Source organism: Anguilla rostrata, chromosome 16, assembly GCF_018555375.3.
Source record: "Anguilla rostrata isolate EN2019 chromosome 16, ASM1855537v3, whole genome shotgun sequence".
Classification (NCBI taxonomy): Eukaryota; Metazoa; Chordata; class Actinopteri; order Anguilliformes; family Anguillidae; genus Anguilla; species Anguilla rostrata.
Window position 1 is genome coordinate 18,480,182 of NC_057948.1, and position 21,554 is coordinate 18,501,735.

At 48.0% G+C, this 21,554-nt stretch overlaps 1 protein-coding gene across 5 annotated transcripts in view; it reads right to left on the reverse strand.

Moving 5' to 3' along the window:
* Positions 1–21,554, reverse strand: part of itga11b (integrin, alpha 11b) — a 120,000-nt gene that overhangs the window by 8,399 nt on the left and 90,047 nt on the right. For all 5 annotated transcript variants that reach the window (XM_064312331.1, XM_064312328.1, XM_064312327.1 and 2 more), the window contains 19 exons: positions 21,346–21,455; positions 20,171–20,262; positions 19,784–19,898; positions 19,532–19,659; positions 18,446–18,594; positions 18,178–18,322; positions 17,433–17,598; positions 17,032–17,102; positions 11,903–12,047; positions 9,843–9,991; positions 8,812–8,955; positions 6,992–7,195; positions 6,675–6,805; positions 6,076–6,242; positions 2,845–2,984; positions 2,395–2,505; positions 2,204–2,289; positions 1,542–1,746; positions 913–1,011 (listed from right to left, as the gene is read on the reverse strand). In XM_064312331.1, the coding sequence (XP_064168401.1) occupies positions 913–1,011; positions 1,542–1,746; positions 2,204–2,289; positions 2,395–2,505; positions 2,845–2,984; positions 6,076–6,242; positions 6,675–6,805; positions 6,992–7,195; positions 8,812–8,955; positions 9,843–9,991; positions 11,903–12,047; positions 17,032–17,102; positions 17,433–17,598; positions 18,178–18,322; positions 18,446–18,594; positions 19,532–19,659; positions 19,784–19,898; positions 20,171–20,262; positions 21,346–21,455 (2,557 nt within the window). The remainder of the gene's footprint in view (positions 1–912; positions 1,012–1,541; positions 1,747–2,203; positions 2,290–2,394; positions 2,506–2,844; positions 2,985–6,075; positions 6,243–6,674; positions 6,806–6,991; positions 7,196–8,811; positions 8,956–9,842; positions 9,992–11,902; positions 12,048–17,031; positions 17,103–17,432; positions 17,599–18,177; positions 18,323–18,445; positions 18,595–19,531; positions 19,660–19,783; positions 19,899–20,170; positions 20,263–21,345; positions 21,456–21,554) is intronic.

The window sequence follows — 21,554 nt, forward strand, 5'->3', positions numbered from 1 at the left end:
TAGGGAGGTGGGTGTGGTTAACGTGCAGAGTGACTGGGGAAGAGGAATGGATGTGCTGATTGTGTGGACAGTTTGACAGGGGGAGAACGAGGGGTGATGGTTATTACTCCAGTGTCAATCGGGGAGCGGAGGGGAGGCTGTGGGGTTTTCGGAACAGCACCACGTGCCGGCACAGCTGCAGGCCTGGGCCGCGACCCGGCCGGTAATCACGTCCACGTGTCCCCCGCACGCGACAGCAAACCCTCGCGCTGCCCCCACCTGTCAAGCCCCTCTCTTATTTACTGTTATCATATGCTGATATCCTGCCTCCCCATCGTCCCGCCCCCTCTACGGTCCAGCTGCTGTTTTTAATAACTGCAGCTCATCTGATTCTGCGTTAAATTCCACAGCAAGCTCTGCCCAGAAAAGCCCCCCCTCCTACCCCCTCCACTGTGGGCGGGGCATAGGATTCAGAAGCCTTCAGATTTATTGGAAGACAAAGAGCTGAGTGAAGCCTCAGAAGGAACTAAAGGTCAGGTTCCTGTCTAGCATAGCATTAGCCAAATACAGGATGCAGCCCCGCCCCCACCCTGGCCTAGCAGAGCGGGTCTGTGAAGGCCAGGGCACGGGGCAGGAAAACAACACACAAACACTGTGACAGCGAAACACGAAAGACTAACAACCGCAGTGTTTGATCAGGTGAGCGGCACAGAGCTCACATCTCACACATCTGAAGGCTGACGAAACAATGTTTGAAAAACCCGCAGGTTTTAGAAAGCTGCGAAGCGTTCAGTCCTGCGGAGGAATGCGACGAAGCTATTTCTGGAGGTGCGTCAGCCCCGTGGGGCAGGCCGGGCTGCTCCCCTGTATGAGGGCAAGCCGAAAAGCCTCCCCCTGCGCAGGCTGTAATAAGCAGGGGCCTGGGAAACCCACCTGGACCTGCGCCTTCATGAAGGGCTCGCTGACGTTGCAGAACCTCTCGGTTCTCTGGCCCTCCTCGCCACGGCACTCGATCTTGATGTCAGAGTTGTCCTGGCAGGGAGACATGTGTGTTGAGCACCGGTGGGTCAAAACCAGAGGCTGGAAACCTGACATTTTAAACACATCTTTGAAATACGAAAACATCAACAGTGAAGCCTGAGAACACCAACTAAAATGATGTGGACATTCAGCAGTCAGGTAGGTTTTCATCTCTAAGTAGAATATCAATACCAAACAAGGCCAATCTTAAATCCTATATGAAAAATCCTTTTCTCAAGTTAGCACAGTAACATTGTACAGGTTTATCCCATATCGGTCATGGAAGTTGATATTATGCTCATCAGTGGGGCAGAAATTAATGATTTTTTGACGTTGGTAATTCAATGAGTACAAAACACTGCTATGTTATAGCTAGAAAAGACTCAACACCGATCAGCTCTGCAGCCATAGTGCAGGTGGACAGACTGTCTGGAGGGATAATAATAATTACACTGGACTCTTCCACATTTGGTGGGGTTGTTGATTATTGGTTGCTCTGTCACAGCACACTGTAGATGATGGGGCCCCTCCCTATTCTGCACCTTGACTATGAGGCTGGAGAAGTGGAGGTTTGGGCTGTAGGAGATGTCCAGGCGGGCGTTGTAGGCGTTCTCCCCGCGGTTCTCCAGACGCGCCTCCACCACCATCCTCCTCCGGGTGGCCTCCAGGACTCGCTCCGACTCGTCCGCTGGCCGGGGCTGCCGGCAGAGGGGCCCGCCCGAGCGCAGCGCCTGCGCACAGAACTGGCTGATGGGAGAGCGGGGAGAGAGGACCAATCAGAGACCAGCGTGCTTTTAGCTCGCGAACCATAATCACACGGTGAAAATTTTACTTTCTTCCCATCATGGAAGCCAAACTGTATGTGTGGAGTTCTAATATTAATCTTAAGGACTTCAAGAGTTCTTGTTGGCAGGCAAGAATACCTCAAATAAAATGCATATAAAATCAAATTCTTAAATCAAAAGATATGACCATAAAGAATTTCATGGTTATAATATTTTCAAATATGTATCAAATGTTTTGTCTGCCAATGAGAACTCCTGAAGTCTTTGTTGGCAGGTAAAATAAGAAAAGTATTCTGTCTGCCAACACAGAATTCAGGAATTCTTGTTGGCAGGCAAAATATTTGATTCGTATTTGAAGATTATGACCACTAGATTGTCTATAGTTTTATTTCGAGGTATGAGTGGGTGTTTATATATACCTGCGATCCAGGAGGTCAGAACGACTTTGCAGGACAAGGTCAGGTGTGCAGTGGTCATCCTCGTCACAGCCATTCCAGAAAGGTAGCTGGAGTAACAAGAAGATGGCCAAATGAGTACCCCCCCAGCCCTCGCTCCTGCCTGCTACATTCGAACAGCCTGGCGTGGGGCAGCTGTGGGTGCTGTTACTCACCTCGGACCTGACCGTGGTGGGCCAGCCATCGTCCAGCACGGGACCCTCCTCCAAATCCCGCATGCCCGCCTCCACAGCGAAGATGATAGGCCGGCCGTAGTCGGTGGTGTCCTTTAGGGGTCAGCAGTGAGCAGTTAGCTCAGCGCTCAACCATGAAGTACATTGCAATTTCACACAGCGCAGCACAAAACAAAACACCACCACTAAACAATGCAACTCAGCCTGACACAGGATGACATACCAAGCCACTTAGTAGACAAAAATGATTTCCTGTGTTTTGGAAGTCCTCATTTACCCTCTCTGTTTAGGTAAAGCTATGTTTCTCAGTTGTCTCCTGTCCTCATTAATCTCTGGGGCTTCCTGTACCGAAGCGCGAGCCCTGTGCATGTGCCCACAGCCTGACTGCGTTTCCTGCGCGTGAGAAGGCCGCAGCGGGGCCCGCGTACGCACCAGCACGTGGAAGTAGACGTGCTCGCAGAGCTCCACCCCGGGCAGCAGGCTCAGGTTGCGGGGCTGCTGTCTGTCGCCCTCGTCCAGCACGGCGCGTGGGATGTAGCGGCGCTCCTCGATGGAGGAGCTGTACCTCAGGGCTAGACGGAGGAGGGAGGGAGAGGGAGAGAGGGAGCCGTCAGCACGCACAACGCAGCAGCCAGCCAGCGCAACAGCTCCGCCAGGGGACCCCCTGTCACTTCAGCCAACAGAAGGACTCACACTGAATGAGACTGAAGCATGGAAGCTAATGGCTCCGTCTATTGCCAAGTCATAGTCAGTGCTCAAACAGTGAGGATTTTGCTGATAAACAATGGGAGCAAACAATGAACGGATGTCTGACCGAGAGAAATAGCAAGCGTCAGAAACGAAGGTAGGCAGGTTCCAGTCGTGGATACACGTCAGCAGAACAGTTCACAGCCCCCTCCAGAGCATGCAGGTCACCTGACACCCCCCCCCCCCATCTGTTTTCAGTCATGCACTATTCATGGCTCCCCTCTTTAAAAGCCTTGGACATACTTTAAGGACAGGGCAAGAGGAGGAGGGGACAGGAGGAGGAGGAGGAGGGAAAGAACTGAAAATCTACACTGTGTCTGTCAGCTCTTCCTTTAGGGAGAGTCTGGGCAGGCAGTACTGATACGTGGAACTCTGATAGAAAGGGTCATTGGGGAGCTTCCCAACTTAGGTGCATCTGCTATGGTCTGAGAGGAACCAGATTCAGGGAGGCGCTGAGGAGGGCTGACACACTTAAAGAGGGATTGCATCCAGCATCTTCACCCCGAGCTTGGATAAGGGTTCCCAAGCTGGGCCTGTCTTAAAGAAGCTATGGAAGGCCTTAAGGCTTAGCCTATTAGGAAAAATGTTTCCGTCATAAAAAGTGACGGTTAGTGCAAATTCACTGCAGAATGTCAGGCAAGAACTCCAGAGGGACAAGAGTGGGAATACACTATAAATATGTTAACCGCTACATTGCACGTTCTCTGACGCCTGGGTAAAAGCGGAGACGACATCCCTCCTCGTAATATTCTCTCCCTGTTTGACTCGGTTTCCTGAGCATGGAGTGAGGTCACTAGGTCAAACCCAAGCACTCAAGTCTCCCCTCACATCACCCTACCCCTGCAGCTGAGGGTGGAATCCAAACACCTCAGAGCACCCCTTTAAAAACAAACAGCGACTGCTGGTCGTGTCACACTCCCCTGGGCGCCAGGGTAACCGAGCTGGTCCCCGGCAGACCCCGGGCCTCTGCTCCAGGGCATAGATCTCTCCCCCACTGAGTTCATTTACTGCAGCGTGACAACCGCCAGCGCTCCTGGGTCTACAGCGGCAGCGAGCAGCACTCTCTGGAGGATCCCTGCTGTAAGGTTATTGTGTTTGTCACTCAGAACGCGAGTGAAATAATAAATGTGCCGGAGGTGATCAACATTAGCTTCAATGTGGTGCCAAGGTCTAGTTTTTCTGTAATAATAGTTATAAATAACAAAAGCCACGGCATACAGAGACAAAGTACCGCTCGGTGCATGTAACATATATCTACCTTCAGCAGTGCTGGCTTGTTCCTAAAAGACTATGCCGAGAGCCAATGCCTGCTTTTACTCTCTCATCTGTTTGGCTGATGGTGGGAGTGGACGTGTACGATACACAAAAAAAATCTCTCTCTCTGAGGCTGAAGTTTCTTTTTCACTGATGACCCAGGCAGAGTGGACTAGCACCTGGTCCAGGTACTACAGGTTGATTTTGCATGCTATGTACCCACATTATTCCACTGCAGTCCTGTGTGAGCTCAATAAGGCAAATAATACGGTTACCCTGAAACCTGAGCGAGCTGAAGGGATTCAAAATGATGCTACAAATGATGCTGAAACATGAGCAGTGCAGGAAGTAATCCTAACAGCAGGTGGTGATGTTACATTTGTGACCTGCTGATAAATCCACAGACAAAGCACATTTCTCTGGTTTCGCTGCTGCTCGTTTTTCTTATTCATGATTTAAAAAAAAAAAAAGGTTTTCCCTACTGTTGCAATGGAGGTTTTACAGAATGTGTATATACATGTATCTGATGAAATATTGTGTAAACCTAGCATGTTTGTACTCATCTACTTCTGAACTCTGCCTCCTGAAATATAGCATTAGCTGTGTGGCTAAATTTGTAGCCACGTGTTCGTGCAGAACGCAACTATGTACATGGATGACTAAAGCATAACTGGACTGTGTTTCCTCTATTTTCCATCCGTGTGGTTCCATTTCTAAATAAATAATAATCTGCCATCAGTGAGCTCATTGCCTGAATTGGCATTTTATTTTAGTAAAGCAAATCATTCTTCAAAGTATAAAGTGAAGAACGGGCAGTTATTTCATGAATGCTGTGAGTTATGAGTAGGGCATTGCATCTCTGGCACATCAAATTAATGTCTTTCAACCTCATTTGGCACCTAAGCGACACACCCGATGGCAATAAGCTCGTGGTCAAATACCAAACTTGAAACCGCATGCGGTCCACGTGGTCACTGTCCAGACGAAATCTCACAAGGCCCCGTTTCAGTGTTACAAAAACAACCAGCGCTCAAGGAAAAGTTACTGCGCTTTAAATATTGTTTTTAAACTCCAGCCAAATCTGGGAAACTCTGGATGAACTGGGCCTGGCGCACAGTCCTGGGGGATATTATCTCCGCTGCTGTTGCGGAACTCTATTCGGGGAAGGCAGGCCCTGGTGAAGCAGTTGCACACGCGACCTGAGACAGAAGCAGACCCTTTTAATGGAAGTGAGATAAAGCGCAGCTTATTAAACAATTCCCCCTTGTGTTTCATTAGCTGTGATGAGGCTTGCTGGCTTCACTGGGCTTCTAGGCTTTCTTCACTCTTACTAAATCTGAGGCCCCTCCTCTGGGGCGCTGCGTCATGCCTACAGACCCTCCTGCATGGACACGCTCTACTCTGACACTGCAGTACCTCTCCTGACCAGCAGGCTTATGGTCTGAAGTCATGCACTACGTACTGTTTAGCCGGATGCATGGCCATGATTAATGAAAGATTAAGTCCGTGTAGGTTGTAAAAAAAGATCTTTCTCATTAAGTGTGATCACACAGCTTTGCTCTGAGCACTTTCTCGGCATCATTCGTAGTCCAAACCCACATTCATGAATAATCAAAGCCCTGGTGGCGTGCTCAGACAGGAAGGGACGACCCCAGAGCTTACCCACTTCCTGTGAGGCAGGGATGGGGGTCGTGGCGGTGATGTTGAAACACACGACCGCAGCCATGCAGGTGACGTCCCTCCCTCCCCTGCGGCAGTCTTTGTTGAAGATGTTGATCTTTCTGGGCTCAAATCTGACGTTGATGTGGATGTGGATGACACTGCGAGACCTGTGCAAAGCAGACCAGGCAAAGAGTGCTGTTAGAAAAAAACATTTGATTCCAGTACCTACGCAATTAAAATATCATGGTTAATACCAAAATACAATGAATATGACTCCAGAAAAGCTGAAGCATGGCATGGCATAATTACACTTCTCCATCAGTTATCTAGAAGCTTTTATTTAGTGCTTGTGTGTGTGTCCATGTTTGCGTGTGTATATGTGTGTGTATATGTGTGTGTGTATGAGTGTGTGTGTGTATTTGTGTGTGCGTGCATGTGTGTGTGTGTGTATGTGTGTGTGTGTCTGTGTGTGTGTGTGTGTGTGTGTATGAGTGTATGTGTGTGTGTGTGTGTGCATCTGTGTGTGTGTGTGTGTGTCTGTAGAAAGGTAAGGTTTGTGTGGGGTTCTCAGGCTCAAAGGGAGGAGGGGGGTCCCTCACCAGAGAAGCACTGCTGAACCCAGGGAGCCGACTGCTAGGTCCACCAGGCCATCCTCATTCAGGTCCATCTGCCCATGGACACTCCAACCAAAATACTGCAGGCCCGGAGAGAGGGCTGCTGCACCAATCCTCTGAGAGAGAGAGAGGAAGAGAGAGAGGGAGGGAGAGGGAGAGAGAGGGAGAGAGAGAGAGAGAGAGGAGAGAGAGAGAGGCAGAGAGGCAGGTCACTCTTCAGTTGACTTGCATTTAACGGTTAATAAGATTAACACACTTTGGGAAACTGGTCTCAGGTGCATCAGAAATGCACACTGCAGTACCTGTTTGTACTTTCGCTGTATCCTGTCCTTCTTGCCATAGAAAACGTAGATCGCCCCCCGATGGTCATCCTCAAGAGGTGCACCCACAACCAACTCATTGTACGTGTCACCATTGAGGTCAGGGACAGGGGCCAGCGATGATCCAAAACGCGTGTTCTGTCCACGGTCTGAAATCTCTAGCGCCCCCTCTAGGACAAATCGACTCTGGGGACAGATCAGGCTTGTCAGTCAACAGTGCTCTTAGTCAGGCGGACATCACATACACATACAACAAAACGCTGACATATCCTAAGTCCGGGCCTTCCAATGAAAGACTCTCCAGTAAATTCCTAAACTGGCCATAAACTCAGCAAAGCGACGCTAATCCATTTATTTACATGGGCAGAATGAGACTATGTGAGGTGAATATCCTTGGCTGCCTAACTCCACTTACAGTGGCTTATTCTTTGATCTAATTAAAACATTCCTAATGAAAAGAGAATTAGGACTGAGAAGAGAATTACAGTAAGGACCCCTCAGCCCCTGAAATTCCATACTTTAGTGCAGCCCTCCTCTCAGGCTCAGATCAAAACCTCATGCGTAAATTCCATTATCCAATTTGCCTTTACTAGAAACGTATCCACAGAGGCAATTTGAATACCACTATCCGTCAACGTGAAGAATGTCCACCCATTAGCAGCGTATGATCTGAGAAAGCCCGGCTTCTGTTTTTAATTTTATTCATTCAAGTTTAAGCCATTTGCACAGTTAAGTGAGATCAGTTAAAAGAAATCCTTTCCTTCAAACACAGCATCCTGGAAAGCAAAATTTGAGATGAGAAAAACAAGAGGATTTCCAAAAGAAATAGAAATGCATAATTTTTACTATTTAAAAAAATCTGCAAATGCCACTATCCTCACTTATGCTGTCCATTTGCTGTGTGGGATGAACAGAAATATGATATTTATTCAATTTCCAGTGGCTTCTGGAGGAAGAGGGACAGTTTGGGAAGGGGGGGCTGTGTCTCTGTGAGAAAGAGATCAAAACCTGTGGGTTATTATAAGAAAAAAAGGAAAGAAGAAAAAAAGGCTTGGAAGGGGCAGAGGCCTAGGCTGCATGAGATAGCGTTTTGGGCACTCCCTGAGCGGGGTTGGAGGACCTGTTGCCGGGGGTAACTGGTCGTCCTGACTTGGGCAGCACGGGCAGTCCCTGCCCCTCGCTCTACACTGGCAGGGGCGTCCTAACCCACCCCTACGCCCGCCCCGCAGATCCACTCCCGTCAGCTGTGCCGCTGCAGTTGGGAAAACACCAATAAAACCCTCCGGAGAGCAGGGGGGCTGGCCGGCTGCATCGTCTCACGACCGCCAGGAATGTCTGATCTCCTCTTTCCCGCTATTCCCCCTATTAAGGGCTTTTATCCAGGGCCTGCGGCTGGCTCTTTTGAAGGAGTAAACGGTTCCTCGCCGAGCTGGCCAGGCGCTAAGGTATCTAATGAAGGCGCTCTGCTGGGGCGTGCGCTCATTTGATCTGCCTGACGACAGGTGCCCAGCGCCCGCTGTCTGCCCCGCTCAGCGGCAGGGCTAATGAGAGCCCGTGAGCAGAGCGCACTGGAGCTAATGAGGGCCCTTTATAGAGCCTGATGGGGCAGGAGGATGGGGGGAGCGGGCAAGGGTCATACAACTGCCCCAAGGCAGACATGCAGCTCTCCAGCGATGCTGTAAATCACGTCAGATAATTACATGTGGGGACCAATTCATGTCTGGACCTCCTAAGGGTGTCTTTGTGTCTGTGTTTGTACATTTGCGCGCGCGTGTGTTTGGGTGCGCGTCTGTACTGCTGACCTGCGGGGTGATTCTGTAGATGTAGACCTTGCCCTTCTCCCAGCCGCCGCTGAAGAACATGGGCGCGGCCACCAGGAGGTTGTCCGTCACTCCGTCGCCATTGAGGTCCAGCGGGGCGATCTCGCTGCCGTAGTAGGAGCCGATCTGCGGACAGCGTGCAGAGGATCGGTCAGCGGTCAGCTTACATCAGACACTCGGCTCCCTCTGAAGGGTCCATCTCTTCCATTTTTAGCTTACTCTCTTTAAGAGCTTACGGGGCCCAGAGCAAAGGATCTGCGCTGCACGCGCTGCACAGAGGAGGCTAACCCTGACGCGTTCCAGCAGCTCGGGCCCTTTTCCTGAGCAATGCTCTGATTCACCTCCCCTGCACCCCCCGCCCCCTTCCTCTCTGAGCGTCATTAGGTCGGACGCTGTTGTTTTTTCCGTTTTCAGGTCGAGGCGTCCCCAGGGGTGGTGCTGTTTGCCTGGTGTCCCTGTTTCCGTTTAGAGGCTGGGATGGGAAGCACATGGAGCCGTAATGGAAGCCATGTGGATGCGGGTTTGGACCGTCATGGCATTGCTTGTGTGTCGGACACATAGGGCAGAGGCACCTTGCTAGGAATGCGCATCAATTAGCCTCACTGTTCTAGGACTGTCAGCACAGCCTTGTTTACATATGCTCTGGCATTCCCATTGGCTGTGAGTGTTGTTTATTCAGCAACACAAGAAAACAAACCACTCTTCAGGAATGGCAAACAGAAATCTTGTTGTATTTCTTTTTCACTACACCGTAAAAACTTAGAAAAGTTATAATTAAAAATTACAAATCAGAATTGAATTTACGTGTTTGTTTGTACGTGTATGGGTGTGTTTGTACCTCAGTAAACAGATATTTGTTTATGTGTGTGCGCGTAAATGTATACATGATGAGCATGTTCGTGAATTATATGTGTGTGTTTGTGTGTGTGTGTGTGTGTGTGTGTGTGAGAGAGAGTGTGTTTTGATAAAATGTATATAAAATGTATAAATGTATGTGTGTGTGTTCACTGCACCTGTTGTCCTTTAAGTGAGAGCAGGATGGTCAGGTTGCCGTTGTTCTTCAGGGTGAAGATGATGACTTTGCCGGTGTGGTTGAAGCGTGGGGCTCCAGCCACAAAGAGCCGGCCGCTCTTCGCAGACACCACAGACGTCACAGTGTAACCTGCAGACACACAGTGTCAACACAACCTTACGCTAGCTGCACCAACACCTTTTACTCTATGGTCTACTCACAGGTTTGTACCTGGCCTGCAGCATTGACTATGGGGATTCACAGTTCTGGGACACTGATGGCTTTGTCTCACCTCATGCAGGGTGGGGTAAGTGATGTGATTCTCCTCTCTGACTGGTGCTAGGTGTCCTGCAGAACACCATGCTGCCTGCAGAGCAGCCTCTGAATCATGGGTGAGCGGCGTGCGCACACTTCAGTGACTGACATGTTCCATGACACACGCTCCCCATGGTTCCCAATGCGGTCCTGGATTTTTATAACGTGCTACAACTCTTTCCAGCAAGATCGAATATCCCACTCCTTACATTTACAGTCTTGGCGAACTGTCAATTGTTGCTTAAGAAAGCTTTCCTATTGTAGAGCATTAGCCTTGTAAAACACGGCGGATGGAACCGTTTTTAAAACGCGAGGCGTTTTGATGCAGGAGGGCGGGGCCGCGGAGGCGACGGTGGCGGTTTTGCGGACCCGCGCACAGAGCCGTAGAGTGAGCGCAGACGAAAAGCGTGTCGGTTTGCTGAAGCGCGATCAGTCGCTCTCCCAGTGCAGGCTGGCACCGTCCCGCCTCTCTAACTCCGGATGGCTGGGCCTCACGCCTCCCCCCCCACCCCCCCTCCCAATGGGGCTGGAACCGCTGCTGCCGCCGCTGTCTGATGGAAAAAGCAGTCCAGAGAGCGGAGGGGCCGGCGGGAGCCGGCGCTAAACCGCGGGGCCTCCGAGCGCCTGACGCAAGCGGCGTGAGAGCTAGCCACAGCCGCGGTTCCTCCACAGGAAGACGCGGAGATAATGTGACCTCAGCCCCGAAACATGGATCTGCGCGCTGGGAACAGGCTTGCAGCATATGCCGCACTTCGAGCGCAACGTCCAAATTCCTCCTTCCGTTATAATGGCCTTACATTGTTGTGTTGCATGCGCCAGCTGAGTTCTGTGGTCAATTCTCTTTTTCAGGGAATGGTTTTTCCTTACATGGCTACTGCTGTTTCACTCAGGGAGACTAGGTGATTTGTTTTTACTTAACCAAGAGTACTCACTCCCCCACATGTACCCCACTCACCCACATGTACCCCACTCCCCCACATATACCCCACTCTCCCACATGTACCCCACTCCCCCACATGCACCCCACTCCCCCACATATACCCCACTCACCCAGATATACCCCACTACCCCACATACCCATAACCAGATGTACCCCTCATCACATTACCCACTCATCCACATACACCATCACCTATACCCCAACCAAATGTACCCACTCCCACACCAATATACCCACTCACCCCACATATACCCCACTCACATGTACCCCACTCCCACATATACACCACTCTATCCACAATATACACCACTCACCCACATATACCCCACTAACCTAATGTACCCCACTCCCCCACATGTACCCACTCCCCACACATATACCCCACTCCCACATATACACCCACTATCCACATATACCCCACTCATCCACATATACACCACTCACCCATATATACCCCACTAACCCAAATGTACCCCACTCACCCACATATACCCCACTCATCCACATATACACCACTTATCCACATATACCCCACACACCCACTTATACCCCACTCCCCCACATGTACCCCACTCCCCCACATATACACCACTCACCCACTTATACCCCACTCATCCACATATACCCCACTCCCCCACATATACACCACTCACCCACATATACCCCACTCATCCACATATACCCCACTCATCCACATATACACCACTCCCCCACATATACCCCACTAACCCAGATGTACCCCACTCCCCCACATGTACCCCAGTAACCCAACATGTACCCCACTAACCCGGATTCACCCGACTCACCCAGGTATGCTCCATGATTTTTCAGCTCCTCTGGGAACTCCTGCATGTAGGAAGATTTGGGTGGGATGACCTTCCCTTGACGAGTCTCCTTCAGCACTGCCCCATTCCAATCATATGCCCCCACTGCCCCAACCAGTATCCCGTCCTGTGGAGAGAGAGGGGGAATGCACACACACACACACACACACACACACACACCCGTCAGTGCAGTCTGAGTGCATGTCCATTCCCTGTGGGTGGGAGAGCAGAGCAGGCTGTGTGTGATGTAGTCCATACGGTGGCTGACTCTCAACCATTTACAAGCCCCCCATGTGAGGGGGAGTTCGATCCCCAACCATGACACCTTCTGAGCTGTGATCCCTTCTCTTTCTGTTACCCTTTCTGCTTTCTGCCAGTCTGAAGAAAACAAAAAAATAATACTAATAATAATAAAGGAAGGCAGACCATCTGCTCTACTTTCGAAAAAAGAAGAAAAAGACCAGGCTATGTGGAATGTGTGACACCTGCATGCTGACATCACACACATCCTGTGGACTGGGCAGCTTCTTCAAGACACAGACATCTTTCAGATCGTCTCGTTAAAGGAATTCATATTAGCTTCTTTTGCCAGCAACATTTAAGTTAATAGAGGGAACAGAAAGTTGAATTTAATCCTGCCAGCATGCCTACTTTTCATTCCCGGTCTTTTTTAGCATGGCTATTAAAGCTTTTGGGATGTTTCAATGGAAACAGCTTTTCATGCAAGGCTCTGCAAGAGCTCTCCAGCTATGAGATACTTTCAAATAAAAGGAGGCAGCTGAAATAACACACACACATACCCACACATGCACACACACACACACACACACACGCACGCACGCACACCTGCACAATATTTTATCACACACACACACACACACAAATACACACACATGCACACACATACAAAATATCATTGTGCATACCCATACACAATATTATTTCACGCACACAAACACACATACACATTAAAGGAATACAACAGCTAATGGTGGACAAACGCAGAGACACAACCACTTCCAGAGGTTTCTTGATATAGAAGTTCTCCATGTCTCATGCCTCTACTGGACAGCAGAGTAATGGTTTGGCTTTTAAGTCCATGACCAAAGCCATGGGGGGACTCCAATGACATGCATGAGAGTTATGTCAGAGGTATCACTGCCAAGCCTCCCTGCTGCGCTCACATTTACTGATTCAGATCTGCACAGGTGGCAGTGTGGTCCATGTCTAAGACAGCATCTGCGCTGTGCGATCGCGGCTGCCTTCTACAGCGCTTGGTTTTTTTGTGTTTGTTTTGATGTTGGGCACAAAGAGGACCACCCAGGTTCTGATGCAATGTGCATCTGGTCCATACGCCAACCCCGAGAAGCTTTCAATGATAAACACAATTTCCCCATCAATTTCTGTTTTTGAAGTGCTTGGTTTCCGCAGCAATCGTTACCAAATACAGCCACTACACCAGAAGAGACCAGAGGAGCTGGTGACCTATTTTGAGTGTGTGTGTGTGTGTCTGTGATCTGTCACATAAGGACAAGGCTACATCACCCTGCACACAGTACTCAACGATAAAGTAAGCTATTCCTTTGTAAGCGGCCAGGATGACTAATCAAATCCAGAGTGCTCACACCAGCTGTAATCAGCCAGCCAAAATGAGCAGTGCTGGCCCTTCAGGCTCAAAACCTCAGTAAAAAATATTCTTTAGTTGGACATTTAAATTGGACAAGGGGGAGGGCGAGAGAGAGAGAGAGAGAGAGAGAAAGAGAGAGAGAGAGAGAGAGGGAGAGAGAGAGGAGAGAGAGAGAGGAGAGGAGAGAGAGGGAGAGAGAGAGAGGGAGAGAGAGAGAGAGAGAGAGGGAGGGAGAGGGAGGGAGAGAGAGAGAGAGAGAGAGAGAGAGAGAGAGAGAGAGGGAGAGAGAGAGAGAGAGAGAGAAAGTCCAACAGGGCCCTAGAGGGGCCGTGCGTGGCTCATTGGAGCATGCAAGCCTGCGTGCAGACTCCACACACAAAACCCGACCCGGCACCAGCAGACTCTAAATCAAAACTCCACTGTACTTCCATGCCTCTCAACAGCCAGACTTTTGCTTGCAAACTGTACACGTGGATGGCCATACCTCTGAAGGCTGTGGTGGAAATTCTATCTACATCCACCAGCGGTGAGAAGAGTCAAACGACTTACACACAATATTCCTTTCAAGCTTTAATGTTTGCAAACATAAGCTAATCCTGAGAGACACTCTTACCTAGTGCTCTGAGATGCAGCCCAGAGGCTTCCTTTTCAGCTGCGACCGCAGCTCTATAGCTGTCAGTCGGTCGGTTGGTTGGTCGGTTGGCCCACAAAAAGTGTCCCACCCCGTAGCGGCCACAGTTTTTGCCCCAGGAGGCTGGACGTTGGTCATGACTGAAGGTAGAGCTGAGTAACTTTCCAGGCCGATTGACCAAGAGGGGGCGTGGCGATGGGTGTGGCCTATCACAAAAAGGCGCATAACTCCCAAATGGATTCACAGATTTGCACAAGATTTTGTGGAAAGGTTGGTCATGAGCCAAAGAAGAGGTCACGTGTTTGTGTGAGGGTGTGTGCGTGAATGCATGCACACATGGATGCATGCGCGTGAGCGGTCGCAGCTATTTTGGATTCACGCTTGTTTATAGCATAACCAGCGACAGGCTGTCTTTAAAAACTGATAAACAGGATACATGTGCATTTTCAATAATATTCATTTTAATTTTAGAAATGACATGGCAGTGTGCGGAGTTGGCTTGACCATCTTCTTTTCTTAGAATCGTTTCTCAGTCTTACTTTGCAAGAGAGCAGGCTGGTGTTTGTGGTTGGCACATCCTGTAGCACGTCTCTTTTGCACGCACACACACACGCATGCCAAAATGTAGACACGCATATCTTTACTTCGAATTTTACCAACACAAGGCCAAATAAAATTTATTTGTTTAGCTGTCCCATTGTAACTTTTTCATGGTTTAACTGAGAATCCTATTGATTCTTATTTTAATGATTAGATTTTTGGTCAAAGTGTTACAGAGAAGGCAATGGTCTTGACCAATCTGTGCTTTGGGGTATAGAAGTGGTCTGTGGGGCATCTTGGCAGGCATGGCTGGGCAGGTTTCCTCACCTGTGTGTCATTAGCCATTAGTCTCACTTGATTGTTGCCTGTATTTAAATTTGCTGTGTTTGTCCAGTCTTCGCTTGGTTTTTGTGGTCTTTGTACAAATCCTCAGCCTTGTTTCATGCTCTTGCATTTTTTGTGATTCCTGGTTTATTGTCTCTCGTGTTTGTTGGCTTTGTTCTAGTGAGTTGCCCATGTTATTGGTTTTGTTTCCCAGTGTTATCTCGTGTTCCCTCCTGTTTGTTATTTTGTTTTTTCTTTATTAACATTTCCTTGGTTGCTTACTTCCTGTCTTGAGTCACCCTCTGCATTTGGGTCCACCTCGCACCGCAGCCCGACACGTTGCCCAAAAAATTCCACTTTTGAATCACCTGTCCATAGAAAAAGGCTTGAGGATCACCCAGGTGCTTTTTAAAAAAAAATGTGACATGAGTATCACTGTTTATCTTGGTTAGCAGTGGTTTCTGCCTTGCTGATCTCCCATGAATCCCATTTTTGCCCACTCACTTTCTTATTGTGGAGTCATGAACTCTGACCTTAGCTAAGGCTAGAGTGGCCTGCAGTTCTTTGAATGTTTTTCTGAGATCTTTTGTGACTTCCCAGATGAGTTATCACTGTGCCCTTGGAGAAATGTTGGCAGTCCAAACACTCCTGGGAAGATTCACCACTGTTCCAAGTGATCTCCATTTGGAGATAATGACTCTCACTGTGGTTTGGTGGATTTCTAGAGTCAAAAGGGTGTTGTAACCCTTTGTCAGAGGGATATATTTCAACAACTTTCTTTTCATCTCTTCCGGAATTTCCTTTGATCTTGGCATATGATGATAAGGTTCAATATGAGTGAGGTTTAGAGGATCAAGCCTGGCAGAGTTCAGTCAGCTGAATCTAATTAATTAACATTTGGCTAATTAGTTGATTGAGTAATGAAGGGGCAATAACTTTTTCACATGGGTGACAGGGGTGTTTGATAACTTTTTTTCATTAAATAAATTAAATTATAATAATAAGGTGCTTTGTGTTCACTCAGTTCCCCTTAGTTTAATGTTATATTCCGTCAAAAGATCTGAAACCATTCAGTGTGAGAAATATGCAATAATAGAAATCAGGAAGAGGACAAATACTTTTTTTTTCACAGCACTGTAGATAAAGGGAAATAATGTACCATTGAATATTAGAATAGCCTTGTTTTTGTTTTTAAGTGAAATAAAAAACTACTTTAATTTTCACTGGAAACAGTAATGTTGCTGCGGTAAACAGCAGTGAGCAAAACAGTGAGGAGAAAATAAATTCCAGGACATTCAGTGCTGCTTGAGAAACCAAAATGTCTCATTGACTTTGAGACAAGACAGCAAAATAAGCAGTCCTTACAGCTGCCAAGATCCGCATTCAACTAATTCATCCGAGCTTTATGCTCCCCCTTCCAATTTCAAATATTTCCAGGACATTATCCTGGTCTACGCACACAGCCTGCCCTAGCCTAGCAAATCCCAACATTTCAAAACTCTGCGGTATGACATTTCCACCCTGTACTGCTACCATTTGTGGTTTATTTGTTTATTCATTCATTCTCTCTCTCTCTCTCTCTCACACACACACACACACACACACACACGCACACACACACAGACAGACACACACACACAGAGGCCAACTGAACCATAAAAATACAAGTATCTACCCAAAACGCCAGACAACCCCAGTGAGATCAACTTTGGACAGCAGTAAACACAAATAAAAAAGATCTGTTTCACTGCAAGCCTAATCCCATCACTCCTCGTTGCCTTACTCTTCCCCGAAGAATAAGCTGTCTCCTCACTCACGTCTGTTTGGAAGAGAATGTGGAAATAAAAGCCCTGTCTACCTTGACTGGGGAAGCGGGAGGGAAGGAGCAGACAGAGAAGGCCTCAGCTTTCACACTCAGTCCCAGGCCCACTGGAGGGAGGGAGAATCGGGGGTGAAAGGTTCAGGTTTGATGATGCCACTGATACTCACCTCCACGATGTGTGAGGAGAAACCCGCCTGAGACATTTGGAGGCCAAATGATGTCTCATTCTTATTGGTTCCTGCCAGAGGCAAGAGAACATATACATTACCAAATGAGCATATTCTATTACAAAATAATAGAGTGCTATAATACAGTGCAGTGTAATCCAGTGTCATTGTGTCCTGTGCACTGTATTGCACTGTGGTAACAGTACAGTGTAAAAATATGCAGTACAGTATGATGCAATTTCATAATATACAGCATACTGAAGTTTCATCATGTGCACAGCAATATGATCGTCTACAGAGCAGCATAGTGCATGAACATGCAGGACAGTGCGAAAATACGCTGTGAAGTACAGTCATGTTTTATAATACAAAGCAAAACGCCCAACAGTGTGACGCAGTACCTTCCAGACTGAAGATCCTTTCTCCCAATGCATCAACAATGTCCTTCAAGGCAGACTCGTCCTTCACATTGAAGAAGTGCTTGTCATCAGGGTCACTGGCGATGAACTTGATCTCGTTCAGGAAAGCCTCAGGATTGATCCCTCGTCGGTTGTAGTAACCCAGAACCTGGGAGAGGGGGCGCCGTGGAACCATCAGCCCTTAGGTTCTGCCGCTAAGTGCCGACCCTTGACTCACATCCAGCTTACTTAGAAACTCAGCACCGGCTCCACCATCCAGGCTTTAACTGGGCCGGACTGGCGACATCACCTTGGCACCAGTGTGCGCCATGGCAGACACAGGCTGTGCCATGGCAGGGCCTGGGCGAGATTAACCAAGCCCTGCCAAACCAAGCCTGGCACCAACCACAGAGTCTGAAGCTGCTGCTTATTATTACCAGCTTCATAACACAAAAGAGGGATAAAAGGAGGTAGACACTGGGTGATTCATCCACTCATGCACTCCAAGTGACTTATATAGGGCATACAGTAAAGCATGGGAGACCGGCCAATAAGAAACAGACAGACCAACTAATAAGAAACCAGAAAATTTGGCAGAATCCCACAGTACTTTGTGAAAAGAAAAAAACAGTTAAAGTACTGCCTAGTCTCCTGGCTGTGAGTTTTCTACAGTCTCACAGGAAGTAGAACGTTGTGACTGTGCCAAAAAAAGCAGCAGGTGAAAAAGAGAGGGAGAGGTGGGACTCACTGCAATAGCGTAACGGGTGATGTCATCGTTCTCGCTGTCCTGGATGACCTGCTTCAGGTCAGGGCTGTCGTGCGACTCCCCGTCAGTGATCACGATCATCACCTTCTTGGCGCCGCGGCGGCTTCCTCTCTTGAACGCCTGTGACCTGTTGGAACGCAAGCGCACGGGAGCCGGTCACACCTGGGCAGTCTACCATGGCTCTGCCCAACTGGGAGGGCAGCCTCCATGCTGCCGTGCAGCTTGGTGCCACATGGTGGGCGGAGCTGACCGTGCCACGTTGATGCCGAGCGCCGTCCTGGTCTCCTCCCCGCCGCGCTGCATGATGTTCCGAGCCGCCTCCACCACCTCCTCCACAGAGCGGTAATCATTCAGGTGGAACTCATGGACCACTGTCTCACCATACTGCACTATTCCCACCTGGAGACACAACACACAATATAGCTGTGTCCTTTTCAACAGCAGACACGCTGTAACCCTACAGTACAGTGTCCTTAGCAACAGACTCTGTAACCCTCCAGTACCTCTGTGTCCTTAGCAACAACAGACACACTAAACTTACAGTAGCACTGTCTCCTTAGTAACGACAGATACTATAAATCTGCAGTAAAACTTTGTACTAAGCAATAACAGACACACTCTAACCCAACGATACCACTGTCACCTTAGTTAGAACAGATGCACTATAAGCATACAGTACCATTGTGACCATTACAACCACAGCTATACTGTAAACCTACAGTAACCTGGGACCTTAGCAACAGCAGACACACTGTAACCTCACAGTACCATGTGACCTTAGCAACAACAGACACACTAACTTTACAGTACCACGGTCTCCTTAGTAACAATAGATACTGTAAAACTGCAGTAAACCTTCATAATAAGCAAAACAGACACACTGTAACCCTACAGTACCACTGCGACCTTAGCAACAAAAGGTACTGAAACCCTACAGTACCACTATGTCCGGAGCAACAACAGACACACTGTAAGCCTACAGTACCACTGTTTCCACACTGTTTCAAAAACAGACACACTTTAACATTACAGTATCACTGTGCCCGTAGCAACAGTCACACTGCCACTCTACAGTACCACTGTGACCTTAGCAACAACAGATAATGAGATTCACAAATATTTTTTGTGACCTACAAATAAAATAATTGGTTCACAAATAAATGCATAGATGTACAACCAATTATTTTTATTTGTGAACCAGTTACATTTATTTATGTGGCAGCATATGAATTCATGAAAGCACAGCAAACCCTGCCCATTGTGTCAGGAACTGGATGCCAGTAAATCAGTGGTACGGCTTTCACTCAGACAGACCCAGCTTCCAGACCAGACGCACCTGTATCTGGCCTGGCCCAATGTAGAACTTCTGCAAGATGTTGATGAGGAAATCCCGCACCTCAAACCAGGGGTAGATGGAGTTGGATCCATCCAGAACAATTACAATATCCATGTAGGTTTCGCACCCTGTTGTGAACAATGTCAGAATAACAGCTGTTTGCACTGTGCTACACTTCCTCAGAGTTTTAGAATTAAAAAGGGAATTTTTCCATGAGCACTGTAAGAGTGTGAGTGTAGGGGGCTGCTTTACTCTGGAAGGCTGGAGCGATGTTGCGAGAGAACTTGAAGCTGGAGTTGATTTTGGAACAGATACCAGTGCTGTAGTAGGAGCTCCCACACTCATACGACCAGAGAGGCCCACAGGCCTGCAACACACAGGAGTATACTGAGTACACGCACACACACACGCACACACACACACTTACACAATTACACAAACACGCAGGCAGGGACACACACTCACACATGCATGCACGCATACACGCCCATACAGACACAATCACACAGGCATGCACATGTGTTGACATACACACAGACATACAGACACATATACTCAAACACCGGTACAAATATCAGAAAAAGCTGATATATATAAATCATAAATTCATATATTCAATCAGCCAATCAGGAAACCCACCACAAAGCTGTTGTCTTTAGGATTGGAGGCTAGCGTCATTCCCAACCTCATCTTGTTTTTGCGCTCTGATACATTGGTTAGGGATATCCTTCCTTGAAAAAAAACAGATAAAGAAACCATCTTATGCAACTGTATCATGTATAAAACAAAAAAAGAAAGAAAAAGAAATAAGACTATGTGCAACATATCCACCTTCCATGAACAGAGTTCAGAGCAGTATTTCTCAGTTTTAAGCTAAACCTGATAAACCCAGCCTCGCACCTGTGGGCAATGTGCACATTAAAGCGGTCAGTGTGTGTGTGTGTGTGTGTTATGTGGTGTGGGCACAAGTGAATACGCATGTGTAACTGTGCATGTGTGTGGGTGTGTGCCTGTGTGTGTCTATGATGTGATATATCACCCGCACTATCGTGTCTGTCTCCATAGCACAAGGCATGTGTGATTCCCAGGAGAGCACATATGTGGAACTGAACACAAACTGTACAGCATGTGATGCCCTAACAGGCGTGCATCAAATTTATGAGGCCAGTACAGATGTACTTTTCTCCTTTATACAGTTCATCAGTGGCTCCCCTCAGGGGTATGTGTGGATTCATAGCTGCATGTCACAAAAAGCTCAAAGTGCTGCAAGCGCATATGTTTTGTCTATAGATGCGTGAGTGACAGGTAAAGCAGGTTCCACAACGTAAGCTGAAGTCTGAAATAAGCCAATCACCCATGTTTTCTTGGTGAACAAAATCAGAAACAAAAGAACACTGGATAAATGTTCAGAATGCAGATTTATTTGAGAAGACAGATTGTCAAAAAGGGAGGCCATTCAGCTGCTTCAGCCACTTTGATGGAGATGTCCAAAGTGACAAACAGGTACTTAGCCAGGGGGACACACCAGCATCCTTACAGCTGCTCATGGCTCTTAGCTCTGTCATGTGGTCTTTTTGGACCACAATGCTTTTAAGTCTGCATTTGACATCACATTGTGTGAACAACTGTGAATAGGCATTGTGTAAGGCATTGCGACATAGCAATCAGAGTTAAGTATCATGGACATTGTGATCCTTACTCATGGCTTCTATCATTGGTATTTGATATTTTGCATTGACAAAATTCAAAGCAATCAGATAATATAAAATTAGACCTAGACGAAAGCAGCATCATGCTTTTGAGGAAGACAGTACCTAGGTTGAGTCTTGTACAGTTGCCATTGGCCTTTCCATTCATTGGGCATTTGTAGACATCACCGGTCTGGATTGGCCCACTGGTTTCAAAGGGAGCTCCAACCAGCAACCTAAAAAGACCCAGAAGTTGCTCAGTTTACTTGTGATGGAAGATGAAGATGACAAGGGCAAGAAAGTGGCAAAACTGAATGAAGGAGCCAGCCATCGCC